We start from the raw sequence: 19,867 nt of genomic DNA on the forward strand, positions 1-19,867 counted from the left end.
CTAATGTTTTGGAGGGAGGTACCATGGGACACCCTTTAATATATTGTGGATAATTGCTGGTATTTCAGTGGGAGCCTATGGCTGCGCCCGAAACGACCGGGTTTTTTTTAGGGGGGGGGGTTAAGGTTGGTGGTTATTTAAGGTTAGCCTTATGGGGGGTGGTTAAGGTTAGGCGTGGGGGGCAGAAGGTGAAGGCTGGCCATGGGGGGGCTGTAACGGTGGTGTCAGCACACAGAAGTATGACTAACCTCTGGACACCTAGCAAAGTGTAAGTGTTTGGGTGCAACAGTAACTTTTAATAGTTTGACGAGACCTCACCAGAGGGGCTGGTGAGGTACTATCAGTACCCTATGCGTGCACACGTACAAGCTCCAGCAGGCTGGAGGGTACAATAACGAAGAGACTGAATTTCCCGAGGAGCGGGTGACTCAGATTGTACTGCAGGCACGAGAACACCCCTGGGGTGGGTGACTCAGACTGTACAGTAGCCTGAGAGACACAATAGTACTCTAATGACAGATACCCTACAAGAGCAGGTAATTAAGGCTGTACTACAGCTTAACAGAACTGTTCCACCAGAGGAGCTGGTGTAACTAGTGCCTCACCAGTGGCGAGGGCCCACTGGTGAGTAGAATGGTCAGGCAGGCAAGGTTCGGCAACAGAGAGGTAAGTATAGGTTCAAGATCGTGAGACAAGAGAGTAATCAGTAATCAGACAGAGGTTCAGCAACAGGAAGGTACGTATCGGTACAGAATCGTGAGACGAGAGAGTAATCGGTAATCAGGCAGAGGTTCAGCAACAGGTAGACAGATGGGCAGAAGTACAGGATCAGAAAGCAGATTCAGAGTCAGAGTACTAGCCAGAGTCAAACACAGGAGATCAATACAAAGTAATATCCTAGCCTGGGTGTGAAATCCTTGGCATCAACACCCTGGAACTAGTCTAAACAAAATAACAACAGCAAGACTGCAAATTCCTAAACTTGGTGTGAAATCCATAGCATCAACACCAGGGAACTACCTAAGGTCTGCGCGCTCACACGCAAGTATTCACGACAACAGACAAGGTAACAATGAAGCCCGGAGGCTTATGAAGCAGAGGAGATCCCACAGGCACGCCCCTCCGCATCAGCCAATCCTGGGCACCTTGGGACTCCTCTGACGTCAGCCGACCAGCAGGTCAGCTGATGGGCTTCCTCCTCGCATAAAGGTCCCGTCTGTGCGTGCGCCCGCGCGTTAAGGCGAGCTCCTGGCTGAAAGAACGTTCCGTCCTCGGCGTCCTGGACGCCGAGCAGACGGATGGCCGCATGGAGGCAGCTGCGGTGGCAGTGCTGTTGGCCGCAGCTGCCTCGAATATTACAGTACCCCGCCTTCTAGGCGTGGGCTCCGAACACACACCACCCGGCCTATCAGGATGCATTCTATGGAACTCCATCCTGAGTTCTTCTGCATGCATGCGAGAGAGTGGTACCCAGGACCTCTCTTCCGGACCATACCCTCGCCAGTGGACCAGATACTGTAAAGATCTACATACTCGCTGGGAATCCAAAATCTTTTCTATTTCGTATTACGGTTCTCCATTGACCACCACAGGGGGGGGAGGAGTGGCATCCACATACACTGCAGGCTTCAAAAGCGAAACATGGAATGTCCTACCACCCCTGAAACTGGGGGGAAGTGACACTTTGTAGGTAACATAATTAATTTTCTTAGAAATAGGGTAGGGCCCTATGAACTTGGGACCCAGTTTTGCAGAGGGCTGCCTTAGGGACAAGTGTCGAGTAGAAATCCACACCAAATCTCCCTGTGTGAACCTCCATTCCACCGACCATCTCTTGTCGGCTTGCCTCTTTTGAGTCAAAAAAGCTTTTCTCAAATTTTGCTTCACCTTATTCCAAATGTCTCTCATAGTCTCTGACCAGTTTTCTATAGCAGGGAAAGGTGAAGCTACCACTGGCAAGGGTGAAAATTTGGGTGATCTTCCCGTAAATAACAACAGCAAGACTGCAAATTCCTAAACTTGGTGTGAAATCCGTAGCATCAACACCAGGGAACTACCTAAGGTCTGCGCGCTCACACGCAAGTATTCATGACAACAGACAAGGTAACAATGAAGCCCGGAGGCTTATGAAGCAGAGGAGATCCCACAGGCATGCCACTCCGCATCAGCCGATCCTGGGCGCCTTGGGACTCCTCTGACGTCAGCCGACCAGCAGGTCAGCTGACGGGCTTCCTCCTCGCATAAAGGTCCCGTCTGTGCGTGCGCCCGCGCGTTAAGGCGAGCTCCTGGCTGAAAGAACGTTCCGTCCTCGGCGTCTTGGACGCCGAGCAGACGGATGGTCGCATGGAGGCAGCTGCGGCGGCGGTGCTGTTCGCCGCAGCTGCCTCGGATATTACAGGGGCCTAATCTTAGGCATCGGCAGATGGAGGGTTCGGTTTGAGAATAGGATTAGGTATAGCTATAGTAGAATATCAGAATGTATAACTGATATTTTGCTATTGTCAATAGCACTGCAGAATAATGTGTCCAAAAAATCTTGAAGAAACAACATTCATTTCATTTCCTGTGGTATGGGGCTCCCCAATAATTCTACGTTACTCGCTACCAGCTAGTTTCTTTACTTGACTTGTAAGTCGAGGGGCTGCCAAGCATATCCTTTGTACGCGTTCACGTCTGCAATATCGCTACTGTGGACTGGAATGCGAAGAAGGATACGTGTGGCCAGAGCCGCGCAGGCGCAGTGGCCCGACAGCGAAACTGAAAGTAGCTGGCAGCAGGAGAACGGAGGATCATGGAGGACCGGCGTGGGATAGGGCAGCTGCAAGGGGCTTGCAGAAGCCCCAGGTAAGTGAAACTCTATGTTTAGTTTATCTTCAGTTCCGCTTTAAGGAGTAACTATACAGAAAACAACGTAAATATAAAATTGCTTATTTTTTATATTATCACTTTAGAAATGCTTTAGTCAGTGTTTGCCCATTGTAAAAATCTTCCCTCACCCTGATTTACATTCTGAAATGTATCACAGGTAATGGCATCTTTACCGGAGCAGTGCTTTTCAGCTCTGCTAGATTTGGGCGCAGCCAGTGACGCCATAGACTGTAATGGGAATCAGTCTATAGCGACGCTCAGTGAGTAACGTCGGCTCCGTCAGAAGACGGAGCCGAAGTTGCTTAAAAAACACAATTATTCGGCTTCCAGCAATCGCTGGAAGCCGAATTATTTAATTCCCCCACTATCCATGGCGGCCTGGAGGGGGAATAGTAATTAAAACGGCCCGGACTTGTGCAAGAAGCAGGATCAGCCATATAGCGCTGTATCCTGCGCCCAAGTCTACCGGCGCCGATTTCAAATGTACTCATCTTTACTGCTGTCAAGTGCAGCCTTGCGAAATGTTTAGTACTCAGTGTTCCGAGGCCAGTAGAAGTCAGTAGAAACAACCTGGTCTGGTCTCAGAGGGAATGCTCTAGGAAGAGAATTCTGTATAGCTAAACAGCCTATGTTATGATATCACTGGGAGGGAGGGGCTACATACCAATGTACAGCAATATTTAGCTTTAGGACATGTTTCTGATGCTAAAACCAGGAAAATTACCATAAAGGTGCATATCCTGAATAATTTACTTTCTTTCTACTATCATTCATAATGGTTCCTCTTTAAAGAGACACTGAAGCGAAAAAAAATATATGATATAATTAATTGGTTGTGTACTATAAATAATTACTAGAAGATTAGCAGCAAAGAAAATATTCTCATATTTTTATTTTCAGGTATATAGTGTGTTTTCTAACATTGAATCATTCTCTAATATGTGCAGATTACACAACACTCAGCATTCAAAATGATTCTTTCAGAGCAGTCTGTGAACTAATGACCTCTCCTCTGGCAGATAAAAAGAAAACTGTTCACTTACAGTTAAGATAATAAAAGTCAGAAGACAGCCCTCTCCAGGACTTTGAAAGTCGTAGAGATGAATGGCTTTTTTGCATAGAGATAACAACTGGAGTTTCTTAACTCTTCCTGTACTGGAAACAATTACACTGATGTATCTGATCTTAATGTTTTATTTCTTAGCTGTGCTACACATACAAATCATAATATCATAATTTTTTTTTCGCTTCAGTGTCTCTTTAAGTTACTGTTATGCAGCCATCAGTTGTGTGCAAAGCCTAGAGCCATAATAACAAGTAAGACCAAGGCATAAACCTGTAGACAACTTACCTATTAGCACAATGTGATCAGACAGGAGCGCTTCTGGGGGCTCCCATTTGTATCAGATTCTATTTATCTAACAAGGTAAATGCCAGTAGTGTAGATACAGCGGGTGGCGGCCATATCGGCAAAGAAGTGTCCTTAAATAAAAATATGTAGCAGCCGTTTTAGTGGTGCCCAATGATAAACAGTGATAAACAATGATAAACAATATGACAGTGGCCATATTGGGGTGGAATTGGAAATTAGCCGCTGGCCATAATACCTCAAGAGAGAAGCCCTTGTCATAACATAGTGGGAACATGTCAGGAGGAGAGAAATGGTGGCTACGTTTTTGTATACCTTTATAAGGCAGCCATGTAATGACATAATAAGGTTTACCAAAGAATGGCAGTTGCTACTGGCAGTTATTCATGAATAAAGGGAACCTGAACTGAGTAAAATTATTTAAAATAAACACATGAGGTAACTTCAAATGAACATAACTCACCATCAGTTCCTCTCAGAAGCTCACCATTTTCTCCTGACAATGATCCCTACCAATTCTGACAACATTTTGTCAGAAATGAAAGATACCAGTCACTGTCAGTTATATATCAGTTTCTGTCAGATATAACTGAGAGGACAACTGATGTGCCAGGTAATGTCCATGTGTCCCTATGGTTCAAGTGGGTGATATAACAGTTTAACAGTGTGCTAACCAGAAAGCTGTTATGGGTTAATGGCCATTTTCAATATAAAGGAAGAAGAATTCCCTTGATCACAGTGGACAAACAGGACACAGGAGAGGAGAAAGAGATTGAGGAGTAGACAACACGGGAGGTAAGTATGTTTATTTTGACTTTTAATTTTCAGTTCAGGTTTTCTTTAAATAAAACATAATGCTGTAAAAAACAAAAAAGTAATTACTGATTAAATAATAAATCGGACATTAATGGGCCTGATGCATTATAATATGGTAAAGTGGCTATGTGCAGGCAGCATACAGCAATTTTACCATTACAAACAAAGCTTCAAGTCGAGCACTTGAGTTTTCTTAAAAATTGTTTGGTCCACACACACACTTTAAGGCTGGGATAGGGTTACTGATTAATGGATGATGGAATGTTGGGATACCGACGTAACCAGGACACTGAAATTTATAACATGTTCAACCCGTACCACCACCACGACCCCTGCCTCTCTGTTTGTTATTGTTTTTGTATAACTTCTGACATGCAAATTAAATGTGGAGTGCCATAATTCAGATCTAGACAGCTTTCGGCGTGTGAGGCAAATTACTTCTCCAGGAATCATTTTTACAGCTGTGTACGAGCCACCTGTTTTGTTTATTTTTAGCCACCGTCACATACTGGCACATAGGGATTTGGAGAGTATGGGCCTTCTGGTAATAATGAGCCCCTGGTAGGTTCCTCACATATAAAAATTTAAATCCACCACTAAAGATGTGTGTATGTCTAGCTGATATTAATGATTACGTTCAGGGGCACAACTAGAAATCATCTAGCCCCCCCCCCCTGCAAAACTTTGGATGGGGCCCCCTCCCCCTGCACACTGAATAGGGACTGTCTACAAACCTTTGTCTATACATTTATATGATTCATTATCAGTGGCTGAGCAGATGCAGTCATTAGTACAATTTTGCAGAGAGCAGAAAGTTCTTTCTCTCCTTGCCCTTGGTTATCAGTCTCTCAGGACGGGGCCCCCTGTGGCTTCTGGACGTCCCTGCAGCTACATCCCTTGCAGGGTTTATTGTTATGCACGATTACCTTGTCATTTAGCAGAGATCCAATCTGATATTTCTCTCCCCATTCGAGGTACAAAACTTGTACTGCATGCTGCAATATAAAGCTGTGGAGCCTCTCTCATGTTCCTACTGTACCAGAGCAATTTTCACCTTTCAGCACTACTTCCATTCATTCGCCTATAACTTTATTACTACTTATCACAACGAAACGATTTATATCTTTTTTTTTTTTTCACCACCAATTAGGCTTTCTTTATGTGGTACATTTTGCTAAGAATTATTTTATTCTAAATGCATTTTAACGGGAAAAATAAGAAAAAATGCAAAAAAATAATTATTTCTCAGTTTCGGCCATTATAGTTTTAAAATAATACATGCTACCGTAATTAAAACCCACACATTTTATTTGCCCATTTTGTCCAAGTCATTGCACATAATTATTAAAAATTTTCCCTAGTACAATGTATGGCTCCAATATTTTATTTGGAAATAAAGGTGCATTTTTTTTAGTTTTGCAACCATCACTAATTACAAGACCATATTTTCAAAATTAACAGTAATATACCCTCTATAGATATTTAAAAAGTTCAGTCCCTAGGTAACTATTTATGGGTTTTTTTAATTGTCATTTTTTTCTCTTTTTACTGCAACATTTTTATTAGGGGAATTATGGGATAGTGTGAGAAGTAAGGTGATCATTTTAAAAGTATGAGTTGGTCTATTTATTAAAATAAATGTATGTAGATGTAATTGTATTATTTGGCCACAAGATGTCCTTGCGCATTATTTCCTATTAGCGTACTATAAGTATGCGAACAGGAAGTATTGTGTGGATGTGCTACTTCAGTAGTTATTATGATTGATCACATCTTATTTAGAGATGTCGCGAACCTCCGATTTTCGAACCGCAATAGACTTCAATGGGGAGGTGAACTTTGAAAAATAGAAAAAATTATGCTGGCCACAAAAGTGATGGAAAAGATGTTTCAAGGGGTCTAACACCTGGAGGGGGGCATGGCGGAGTGGGATACATGCCAAAAGTCACGGGGAAAAATCTGGATGTGACGCAAAGCAGCGTTTTAAGGGCAGAAATCACATTGAATGCTAAATTGCAGGCCTAAAGTGCTTTCAAACATCTTGCATGGGTATACATCAATTAGGGAGTGTAATTAGAGTTCTGCTTCACACTGACACACCAAACTCACTGTGTAACGCACCGCAAACAGCTGTTTGCGTAGTGACGGCCGTGCTGGACTGGTGCGCACCATGGCCAGAGTGTAGGCCGTGGCGTTTTTAAAGCCCATATGGTCGCCGGGCTGTGGTAGCTCAATGATAGAACAACAGTGACTGTCCAGCTGATCAAATTTGTTCTGACCACAATGAAGCAACGACCTTATTATCTTTTGTGTGCCACCCCCACCCAAAACACTCAAATAGCCGGCGGTCATTGCTTCATTGTGATACGCAAGCCCCTTCACCGCGGCAAGGTAATGATCACGAAGGGGGATGGGCACATGTACATGCCTTTTGTTTTTTTGTTGCAGCCGCCCGCAGTGCAGCCAGAAAAATTAGGCAGGCATGTACACGCACCAGAAAAATTTGTGTAGCAGCCACTGTTAGCAGCGGCCTTAAAAATTCAGGAATCCGCCTAGAGTCCTGGACCCTGTTGGTGGTGGCGGAGAAGGCAGTAAAGCGGCCTGCAGGCAGAGATGCTGTGTGTGGGGACTGACTTAGTCTTCGGTCGTGCAGTAGCCCTCTGTGATCCATTCCTCATTCATTTTGATAAAGGTCAGGTACTGAACACTGTCGTGACTTAGGCGACTTCTCTTCTCAGTAACTATGCCTCCAGCTGCACTGAAGGTCCTTTCTGACAGGACGCTTGCGGCAGGGCAAGAGAGAAGTTGTATGGCAAATTGGGACAGCTCTGGCCACAGGTCAAGCCTGCGCAACCAGTAGTCCAAGGGTTCATCGTCGCTTTTCGCAGAGTCTACATCCACACTCAAGGCCAGGTAGTCGGCTACCTGCTGGTCCAGGCGTTGGTGGAGAGTGGATCTGGAAGGACTACGGCGAGGAGTTGGACTAAAGAACGTCCGAATGTCCGACATCACCCTGAGATCGCTGGAGCGTCCTGTCCTTGCCTGCGTGGACTTGGGAGGAGGAGGGTTACTGCCAGTGGTACCTTGATTGCGTTGTGCAGCCACATCACCCTTAAACGGATTGTAAAGCATCATCGACAGCTTGTTCTGCAAGTGCTGCATCCTTTCCGCCTTGTGTTGACTTGGTAACAGGTCCGCCACTTTGTGCCTGTACCGAGGGTCTAGTAGCGTGGCCACCCAGTACAGGTCATTCGTCTTGAGTTTTTTGATACGGGGGTCCCTCAACAGGCTGGACAACATGAAAGAGGACATCTGCACAAAGCTGGATGCAGACGTACTCTCCTTCTCCTCTTGCTCTTCCTCAGTGACGGGATGCTACTCCTCTTCCTCCCCCCAGCCACGAACAATACCACGGGAACGTGGAGCAGCAGAAGCCCCCTGTGACGGCTGCCGCGGTTTTTCTTCTTCCGCCGCCTCTTCCTCCTCCGCAGAAACACCTTGCTCATCATCACCATCATCAGAGTCTGACTCCTCTCCTTCCCCACACGACTCCTCTTCTTCCTCCTCCTCCTCCCCCCTCTGTGCTGCCGCAGGTGTTGTGGGAACATCGGGTTCGTGTGTAAATGGCTCCCACGACTCCTGCTGCCGTAACTCTTCTCATTCACGCTCCTCCACAGCTGTATCCACTACTCTACGCACGGCACGCTCCAGGAAGTAGGCGTAGGGGATCAAGTCGCTGATGGTGCCCTCATCGCGACTCACCAGTTTGGTCACCTCCTCAAAGGGCTCCATGACCCTGCATGCATTTCGCATCAGTGTCCAGTTGTTGGGCCACAACATCCCCATCCTCCCAGATTGTTTCCTTGTACTGTAATGATACAGGTACTGGGTGACGGCTTTCTCCTGGTCTAGCAGGCGAGAGAACATCAGCAGGGTGGAATTCCAGAGAAAAGGGCTATCGCAAATCAGGCGTCTCACCGGCAAGTTGTTTCTACGCTGAATGTCCGCAAAGCGTGCCATGGCCTTGTAAGAGCGCCTGAAATGCCCACACAACTTCCTGGCCTGCTTCAGGACGTCCTCTAAGCCTGGGTACTTGGACACAAATCTTTGCACGACCAGATTCAGCACATGTGCCATGCAAGGTATGTGTGTCAGCTTTCCCAAATTCAACGCAGCAATGAGATTGCTGCCGTTGTCACACACCACGTTGCCGATATCAAGCTTGTGCGGGGTCAGCCATTGCTCCACCTGTTTGTTAAGAGCAGCCAGGAGAGCTGCTCCAGTGTGACTCTCCGCTTTCAGGCAAGACATGTCTAACACTGCGTGACACCGTCGTACCTGGCATGCAGCATAGACCCTGGGGTGCTGGGGCTGTGTAGCTGGAGAGGAGATCGTGGCACCAGTCAAGGAGGAGGAGGAGGATGACGGCAGCGAAGGTGGTAGCAGGTGGAGAGGAGGTGGCTGGAGGCCTGCCTGCAAGCCGTGGTGTGACAAGTCGGTCCGCTGCGCAGCCACGTACTCCCTGCTTGCTGCCATCGGTCACCAGGTTGACCCAATGGGCTGTGTATGTAATGTAGTGGCCCTGCCCGTGCTTGGCAGACCAGGCATCCATGGTCAGGTGGACCTTTGACCCAACGCTGTGTGCCAGAGATGACACCACTTGCCTCTCAAATGCACGGTACAGTTTGGGTATGGCCTTTTGTGAAAAATAATTGCGGCCTGGTATCTTCCACTGCGGTGTACCAATGGCCACAAACTTACGGAAAGCCTTCGACTCCACCAGCTTGTATGGTAATAGCTGGCGAGCTAATAGTTCCGCCACACCAGCTGTCAGACGCTGGGCAAGAGGGTGACTGGCAGACATTTGGTTCTTACGCTCAAATACTTCCTTCACGGACAGCTGGGTACTGCTGTGGGCAGAGGAGAAGGAACCACTGAAGGGAAGAGGCGGTGTGGAGGAGGGTGGCTGTGAAGGTGCAAGGGAGAAAGTGGATGAAGACGATGCACCTGAAGGAGGAAGAGGAGAAGGAGGGTGGCTTGTCTTTTGAGGGGTGCTGCTTTTCCTCAGGTATTCTTGCCATAGCTGTTTGTGCCTTCTCTCCAGGTGCCTTCGTAAGGCACTTGTCCCTACGTGAGAGTTGGCCTTTCCACGGCTCAATTTTTGCTGGCAGAGACAACAGATGGCTTTGCTCCGATCTGAGACACACACGTTAAAAAATTTCCAAACCGCTGAGCCCCCCTGGGGTGATGGCGCTACGGTGGCATCAGCAGCTGACATTGAAGGGCATGTGTGTTGGCTGGCCATAGCTGGCGATACATGGCGCCGGACACTGCCCCCAGCTGTTTCTGAGGACGAGCTCCCTCTGCTTCTATCATGGAGTCGTCTCCTCCTACTCCTCTCTGACTCCTCCTCTAAACTGTCCCCCTGGTCATCTCCTCTACCGGGAACATATGTGGTTTCCGTATAATCGTCATCATAATCCTCCTGGCCAGCTGCGCTTTCCTCAGACACCTCCTCAAGTGCACCAACTTCAGGCGGTCCACCATCATCCCCATCCACACACGTTACGTCCATACTATCGCCACCTAACTCAGACGTATGAGGTGGTGTACCTGCGCCTTCTTGTTGTTGTGACAGTAGTGGCTGGGAATCAGTGATTTCACCACCACCAAATAACTCCTGCGAAGTGTCAAATGCAGCGGATGTGGTGCTTGTTGTAGCGCTGGTGGCTGCGGGAGATGAGGTGTTCTGTGTTAAATACTCAAACACCTCCTCACGATTTTGGGAAGTGATGGCACGTGCCTTCTTCTGAGCACTGTATTTTGGGGCAGGTCCGCACGAAATCAGAGCAACACCACCTCGCACAGACCTGCCGGTGCCTGGTGGCCTTCCTCTGGGTCTGCCTCTACCTCTTCCTCTACCTGGTTTGTCCATTTTGTCCATCTCGGGGGGATGCTAGCTATATGCAGTGAGGTGGGTTCTCACTCAACACAACAGGTAGTTAGATGCAGTGAGGTGGCCAGGTGGGTTCTCACTCAACACAACAGCTAGTTAGATGCAGTGAGCTGGGTTCACTCAACACAACGCTAGGTATATGCAGTGATGAGGTGGGTTAAGTAAACACAACAGGTACTGGGGTATATGCAGTACTGGGTAGTACAATGTGCAGCACACACAGGTAGTCACTGAATGTGCTGGGCTGCTGGCAGTGGCACACACACTATCAATTAGCAATGCTGTGCATGCAACAAAAGTGTCAGTTTGACACACAGAAAAATAAAAGTACAGGATGAGCTCTGACAAGAGCTAGGGTGCTATAAAAGCAATAACCATCAGCCAGGAGCAAGCTAAGCAGCCAAGAACCTAATTAATCTGTCCCTAGAAGAACAAGTCTGCAGCAGCTCTCCCTAGTCTGTCTCTCTAGCAGGCACACGAGTGACTGTAATGGCCGCCGGAGGCTGCCTTATATAAGGGGGGGTGGGGCTCCAGGGCTTAGTGTAGCCTGAATGGCTACAATGTGCCTGCTGACTGTGATGCAGAGGGTCAAAGTTGACCCTCATAGTGCATTATGGGGCAAATCGAACTTCCGCAAAAGTTCGCCTGGTGCAGGCGAACGCGAACCCCCGAAGTTCGCCTGGAACCGTTCGCCGGCGAACCGTTCGCTACATCTCTAATCTTATTGATGCAGGCTGTCATTGACATGGGGACTTAGATTAATGAATGGGAACAGCATAGACTAAAATGACTTCTGGGCCGACGCACCTTGCTGCAGCTCGCCGCAGAATCTGTGCGGTAACTCAGTTCTGGCCCTGCGTCGGGGATGCGGTGAAAACGTCACTTCCGCTGCGTCACGCCGTAACGTCGCAGTGTGAAAGTCTCCATAGACTTTCATTGCACGGTGCTGGGGTGCAGTAACATTACCGTGAAAGGAACCTGACAGTTAATGGAAAGAAACACTATGAAAGTTACAACATATCTTACCTCTTCAGAAAACTCGCGGCCAGTGAGGATTTGGTATCTAGCCTTTAGGCAGTCTTCAGCCCTTTCTTTTACAACTTCATTTACATTCTGTTCATTTGCATTTTCTATTGAATGATCAAATAACAAGTAGGTATAAGATTATTTTCATATTCAACCATCTACTCATTTATTTATTACAGTATATGCATTATCATAAGCTGTTACAGATCTGTAGCTAGGGCTCTAGATGTTTTTCCAGCAGTACCAAAATCTTTAGGCCACATTGCAAATAAGGTATTATTGTGGGAACCCATTTGGTCAAACAGGAGAATGCACCCGAATTCTGAAAGGACCAATATTCATATGACCTACGCTCAACCTTGGAAGGAAGTTTGTCTACTTACAGACTGTGCAGCAGAGTAAGAAAAAGGCAGACACAACGTTTCATACTGTCACCTGTTGTCAAGTGTCCAAATGTGTCTGCCTTTTCTGCTGCACAGTCCATAAACAACAAGGCCGGGCCGAGGCAGAGGCGAGAGAGGCTCCAGCCTCAGGGCGCAGTTTAGGAGGGGGGTGCACAAATCACTCAGCTATCAATTACCTAGAATAAGAAAAGATGATACATGGCAGTGACAGCAAGCCCAATAACTAGAAATTAAAGGGTGTGTGTGTGTGTGTGGGGGGGGGGGGGAGGTTCTGGGTGCACCTCTTAGTCTAATAGCAATCAGTGTGTGATGGCTGGGGAGGGAGGGATGGCGGGGCGCACTTTGGTGTCTCAGCCTTGGGTGCTGGAGGACCATGTCCTGACTGATAAACAGGCAAAGTTTCTTGCAAGGTTGAGCCTCGGTCATTTGAATATTGCTTGGCTCTAGATTTTTTTTGTCATCGGTATAAGGGAAACATTTTTAGAAAGGGTAACAACAGTGTTTCTTCCATTCCAAAGTACTGTACAGCTAAATATTTATATCCATTGCAACCCTCTCCAATATAATTAACCACTTCACCACTGAGGGGGTTTACCCCCTGACCACCAGAGCAATTTTCACCTTTCAGCGCTCCTTCCATTCATTCGTCTATAACTTTATCATTACTTATCACAATTAAACGATCTATATCTTGTTTTTTCCACCACCAATTAGGCTTTCTTTAGGTGGGACATTATGCCAAGAATTATTTTACTCTAAATGTGTTTTAATGGGAAAATAGGAAAAATGTGGGAAAAAAATTAATTATTTTTCAGTTTTCGGCCATTATAGTTTTTAAATAATGCATGCTACTGTAATTAAAACCCATGAAATGTATTTGCCCTTTTGTCCCGGTTATAAAACCGTTTAAATTATGTCCCTATCACAATGTTTGGCGCCAATATTTTATTTGGAAATAAAGGTGCATTTTTTTCAGTTTTGCGTCCATCCCTAATTACAAGCCCATAGTTTATAAAGTAACAGTGTTGTACCCTCCTGACATAAATATTTAAAAAGTTCAGTCCCTAAGGTAACTATTTATGTATTTTTTTTTATTGTACATTTTTTTTTTTTTTTTAAATTACAAAAAAAAAAAAATTGGGAGTGTGGGAGGTAATGAGTTAATTTTTTGTGTAAAAGTAATTTATTTGTATGTGAAAAATGTGTAGGGTGTAGTTTTACTATTTGGCCACAAGATGGCCACAGTAACTTTTTGTTTTAATGCGACCTCCAAGCGTCCTTCCGGAAGCTTGGAGGAAGTACTTGGAGGCTGGGTAAGTGTGTATCTTTTCACAATGATCGCGCTGCTCATCGGAGAGCAGCAGATCATTGCGGGGGCTTAGATCAACGAACGGGAATGGATTTTCCCGTTCATTGATCTCCGGGCGAGCGGGCGGCGGCGTGTTTACAAGCGCGGGCAGCGGCGGGAGCGCGGAAAGTACGGATTTTTCCGTCCCTGGGGGTTAAAGGAGGGAAAAAGGGACGGAGAAATCCGTACGGGCGGGGGTAAAGTGGTTAACCTCCTTAGCGGTAACCCCGTGCTGGACACGGGGTAAGCCGCCGCGGAGGATTCCTCAGGCCCTGCTGGGTCGATTTGCATAATTATTTTTTTCAAACACGCAGCTAGCACTTTGCTAGCTGCGTGTTTGGTCTGATCGCCGCCGCCCGCCGCCGATGCGCCGCTACCCGACGTGATACAGCCCCCCCCCCGCATACCCTTTGCGCAGCCTGGCCAATCGCCGCCAGGCTGCGCTATGGGGTCGATCAGGATTCCCTGTGACGTCACGATGTCGGAGACGTTCGTCGTCATGGCGACGGGGGAAGCCCTCAAGGAAATCGTGTTCAGTACGGGATTTCCTTATGGGCAAGGGGCGCCGGCGTCGATCGGTGAGTACGGGGGGACACCGCAGGGAGGGGGGGGAAGCATGTAGCTAGCGCTAGAGCAGAGCAGGGCCCCAGAGCAGGGCCGTTGCTACCATAGAGGCAAAGGGGGCAATTGCCCTAAAGCCCCAGAGCCTATAGGGGCCCCCCAAAGTGTCTCCCCCATCCTCTCCAGCTCTGGTGAACAGCTGTAGAGAACGGGGAAGAGAGCCAACGGTAGGGAAAAGGAGTCCAAAGCTGCCTCCTGTGACCTGCATTATGTAAGACTCCACTGTGTGTACACTCTGCATCTGTAAGGTAAAGGAGGAAGGGAATAATTAGGACCCCCAACAATGCAATGGGGACATATGATGGACAGTGGACACCAATAATATTTTGACTGTGGTTGGGGAGCTAAATAGGGTCTAGCAACCAGTTCGCGGGCCCTGGATGGTAAATTTTCTCCCGGGTGATGCTAGGGGAGGGGGGTGTCAAGATTTCCAAAATGGCGATGTATAGTTTAAACGAATTGTGTAATAAAAATAAGCCTAATTTTATTCCTTTCCTTAGGTACAGAAGATGATATCCATGAGATGAATAATTTAATATGTTTATGATTATAGAAGTGTATCATTGAGAATATTATTGTAATTTAGGTATAAATGATAGGTATTTGATTACACTTTATAGTAAGAGTTTAATGAATCTGGCATTTAACCCCAGACAAGTTTCACAACACATAGTATGACTAGGAGACCACAATCTGACTAATATTTAATGCAGTTACCTTGCTTTGACAAACAGAAGTTTTAAGTAACAATGAAAGAGACGTCTCAGAGGCAAATATATTTGCTGGGTAGATGAACCTCTGTATACAATCCCTATAGGTGCGTACACACGCACTACTATTAGGAACGACGGGTCCGTCGGACCCTCCCACTGGGCGGGCGTTCCAGCGACAGTAGAGCGTGTGTACAGTCTGTCTGCAGACTCATAACACTGTTTCTGAACGATCCGCTCAGCGTATCGCTCAGAAACAGCCTCATCAGTCTGCGGACAAACTGTACACACGCTCTACTATTGCTGGAACGCCCGCCCAGCGGGAGGTGTGTACGCACCTTAAGGCTTGTATATTTTAGAGATTAACTATTGTTTCAGACCAAGACACTTGGTAGCATAGCAAACAAGGTGTAGACACAGGCATCCCTGATCTAAGGACAAGGCACAGATTGGGAAAAACACACATCTGAACGCATGAACACTCTTATTTAAGAATAAGATACGTCTAAAATGTTATGGCTTTATATATTACCTCTATTTCTTTATAACTAGACATGTTATACTAAGCCAGTTATATGTGTCTTAAAGACTTAACCACTTTATCCCCCGCGGTACGGATATCTCCATCCCTTTTTCCATCCTTATAAAACCAAGGGACGGAGAAATCCGTACCTCCCGCGCTACCGCCGCTGTCCGCGCTCCCGCCGCTCGTGCTCGTGCTCCCGCCGCTCGTGCACGCCGCCGCCCGCTCGCCCGGAGATCAATGAACGGGAAAATCCATTCCCGTTCGTTGATCTAAGCCCCCGCAATGATCTTCTGCTTCTATGAGAAACAGCACAATTATCGTGATTTTTTAAGCCTCTTCGCTTACAGGCCTCTTCCCTTCCGGACGCTTACAGGTTGCATGAACAAAACATCACTGTGGCTATCTTGTGGCCAAATAGTAAAACTACACCCTAAAGCATTTTACATATACAAATACATTAGTTTTACACAATAAATTAACTCATTACCTCCCACATTCCCCAATTTATTTATTTTTGTAATAAAAAATTAAAAAAAAAATACAATAAAAAAAAACATAAATAGTTTCCTTAGGGACTGAACTTTTTAAATATTTATGTCAAGAGGGTATAACACTGTTACTTTATAAACTATGGGCTTGTAATTAGGGATGGATGCAAAACTGAAAAACATGCACCTTTATTTCCAAATAAAATATTGGCGCCAAACATTGTGACAGGGACATAATTTAAACGGTTTTATAGCCGGGACAAATGGGCAAATACATTTCATGGGTTTTAATTACAGTAGCATGCATTATTTAAAAACTATAATGGGGCGAAAACTGAAAAATAATGATTTTTTTTCCCCACATTTTTTCCTATTTTCCCATTAAAACACATTTAGAATAAAATAATTCTTGGCATAATGTCCCACCTAAAGAAAGCCTAATTGGTGGCGAAAAAAACAAGATATAGTTAATTTCATTGCAATAAGTAATAATAAAGTTATAGACGAATGAATGGAAGGAGCGCTGAAAGGTGAAAATTGCTCTGGTGTTTCAGGGATAAAACCCCTCAGTGGTGAAGTGGTTAAATCTCTTATATATATATTACAAGCAATCAGGTATTCAATAAGAATCTATATAAGCTTGGTTTTATATAAAGATTTATAGGTATATTAATATCAAAATTCTATGAACAAATGTCTTCAGAATGTTATATAAAAGTATATAAACATAAACCTGTTTATACATAATTATATTAATGGTTAGAAATATAAAACTCTGCTAACATGCACAGTGTGTTATAATGAGAGATCCATGGTAATTTAAAATATGTCACTATAAATTTTTGGATAAAATCAAATCTATCTTGAATATGAGAGAAGCGATCACTATATACTCCATAATAAATATTAACCAGTGATCCAATCCAGATCAGCTATCCATAAGGGAATTTATATTATTGATTAATTCACTGTGGGCTATAATTAATAAGAACATAATCGAAATGCCCCTAATGTCAAATATCCATATGACAGCATACATGGTAGATGAGCTTGGAGTGCCATCTCTGGTCACAAGAATCAATGCAGGTGAATTTCCAAGTCACACCCCTGCTTCTTGATTGGGGAAAAAGATAATCTATAAAAACTCCCTTTATGCTGCTGATTGGTTTCCAGTAAGCCTGAAGGCAGGTAGGAAAGATAGCGAGGAGGTATATATGAAGAGTTCAGAAAGCACAAAGGGTATCGTTCATAAAGCATTTCCGCATGTGGAAATGCTTAACACCGGTGACTTTCCCGACCACTCAGCATAAGCCCCATTCATAAAGGCTCTTTCCGCATGAAAAAGTGACAGAGCGATACATTTCCGCCTTGTGCGGAGTTTTTCTAGATTAATCTAGAAAAAGTAACAAACACATCCATTCATAAAGATTAGAGCAAGCGGTATCCGGAAGGAAAATACCGCTTGCTCGACAGTAGCGATAGGCGGGCGGAATACATATAAATGAATGGGAGGGACCTCCCAAGCAGCATCAGACAGAGCAGCGCAGGGAGGGAATCGGGCAGCTTTTAAGTTTCCGCATGCCTACCGCCAGCTTCCTCCAGAAAACCTCCGCACTTCTTCCGCAACAGGCAGACTTCTTTATGAATGGCCACCCAGAAGTCTTAATTACCGGTTGCGGAGAAGAACGGTGTTTTCCCGCACTACCGACAGCCTGTTTATGAATGATACCCAATGAGGGAGGAGGAATCATCATCAGATCAGAAACACAGGTTCATAAGGAATCCACAACCATCTGAATGATCACAGCTGCCATGCCCAAAGGTATACGCCCTAGACGCCATCTTGGTAACTATTATTACTGACCATTTTACTTATATTGCTTATCACAGCGCAGTATATCTGAACATATGATGTATTAATTGTGTTTCATTGTTTGAAAGTTTATATAGCAACCCGAAAGGGGTGAATTTCTCCAAGTTGTAAATTGTACAAGTTCACATTGTATATTTATATTTACCATATGTTCATTGATAGCTGGCTGATAGGGTGTAAAACTCATTTCTAGAAGTAAATGCTAGATATTTCAAACTATCTATCTCAAACATTGGTGTTTCATATATCATATGCAGGCCAGGCCTAACAAAGTTTATGATGACTCATTAGATATTTCACTCCAAAACTATGTATTGTTACCCTCTTACTCTGTGTAGTAACACAGACCCGCTTAAGTTAAAGTGCTGGTAGAGGTGATATTCCTGTCTGTTAAATAATTGCATATTGATTTCGCTTATGGGGCAACACCCCTCCATGCTATCTAATGAGTCACTATAATCTGACATGATTAATAGGTTGTTTACTTAGCAGCCATTTTGTGTTTAATAATAGTCATCTTGGTTTTTATAGCATCCGTTTTGTGCTTTGGGTCAAACAAGGTGTTATCTGTCCACCATTTTGTGAGTTGGGTAAATAGATAGAGTTTATTGGTTCAGCCATTTTGTCTACATAGGTTGTGTATATGTGTAATGAATGCTGGAGAGGCAGCTGTGGGGAATAGCGCTACTACCACAGCTGCCTCCAGCCCCCTGTTTAGCAGCATGTCTGGGTCTCAGAAGTCTAGCACGCCGAGGACAGAACTGTCAGTTGCACATAGGGTTGCCTTGTCACACGCACGCGCGCGCATAGACGGGACCTTTATGCGGGGAGGAGGCGCGTCAGCTGACCGGCTGGTCGGCTGACGTCAGAGGAGATGCTCGCCGCTCCTCATTGGATGAACGCTGGGGGCGTGCCTGGAGGGTCTCCTCTGCTTCATAAGCCGTACTGTGTCACTCGCAATTTGTCTGCTGTTGCGAATACTTCGTGTTAGCGCTCAGACCCTTAGATAGTTCCGGTGTGCTTTGATCCGGGAGGAAACCGGGGATTTCACACAAGATAGGAATTGTTTGATAGCCTTAATCATAACCTTACTGTATATTATATGTGTATGACTCTGGCTTGTCCTGACCTCTCTCTTTCTAAGTGATTCTGTACCTCTGCTCATCTGATCCTGTTGCCAAACCCTTCCTGGTTATATCTTTCTGACTCTGCCTTCCGATTCTGTACTGCATCTGTCTGTCTGTTGCCAAACCCGATCTGTCTGACTACTCTACTCTCACCAGAGGGCCCTTGTCTCTGGTGAGAGGCATTATACTGATTGTACCCACCAGCTCCTCTGGTGAGGTGTTGCTCTTATCAGTATTACTGTTGCACCAAACACCTCCTGTATTTGTTGTCACATCAGCTTCTGTTATACAAGTATTATAGGTGATTCTGCAGATCACCTTATAATCAGGTATATATCTGCATTATAGGTGATACTGCAGATCACCTCATAATCAGAATTCTGTCGCTTGCTGACACAAATCGTTGCAATATGAAACTGTTTTAAAGGAAGCCATTTTTAAACAAGCATATTGTGCACTGTGAAATGTATTCTTAATCAGAAGGTGAAATTTTGATACACTGTAATATTTAATAAGTTATTAAATTAAATATTTTTTTTAATCTGTCTACGTCACCTGTTTGAACTGGTAACTGAGAAACATAGGATAAACGAACTCAAAATTTGACGCATATTGTACTTTGAAGATCTTCCTTTTAACCCAGGAACTTCCAATTACGATTTGTTGTATTTGCGGTTTCTGTTTAAATAACCAAAGTACAAAACATTCGACAGGGGGGGGTGCTCAAGTTACTTT

General features: G+C 45.3%; 1 protein-coding gene across 1 annotated transcript in view; it reads right to left on the reverse strand.

The window, feature by feature from the left end:
- The window catches only part of LOC137557929 (uncharacterized), a 259,888-nt gene that overhangs the window by 148,998 nt on the left and 91,023 nt on the right, over positions 1–19,867 (reverse strand). The window contains exon 8 of the mRNA XM_068271708.1: positions 12,036–12,139. Within this exon, the coding sequence (XP_068127809.1) occupies positions 12,036–12,139 (104 nt within the window). The remainder of the gene's footprint in view (positions 1–12,035; positions 12,140–19,867) is intronic.

Source organism: Hyperolius riggenbachi, chromosome 1 (assembly GCF_040937935.1).
Source record: "Hyperolius riggenbachi isolate aHypRig1 chromosome 1, aHypRig1.pri, whole genome shotgun sequence".
Classification (NCBI taxonomy): domain Eukaryota; kingdom Metazoa; phylum Chordata; class Amphibia; order Anura; family Hyperoliidae; genus Hyperolius; species Hyperolius riggenbachi.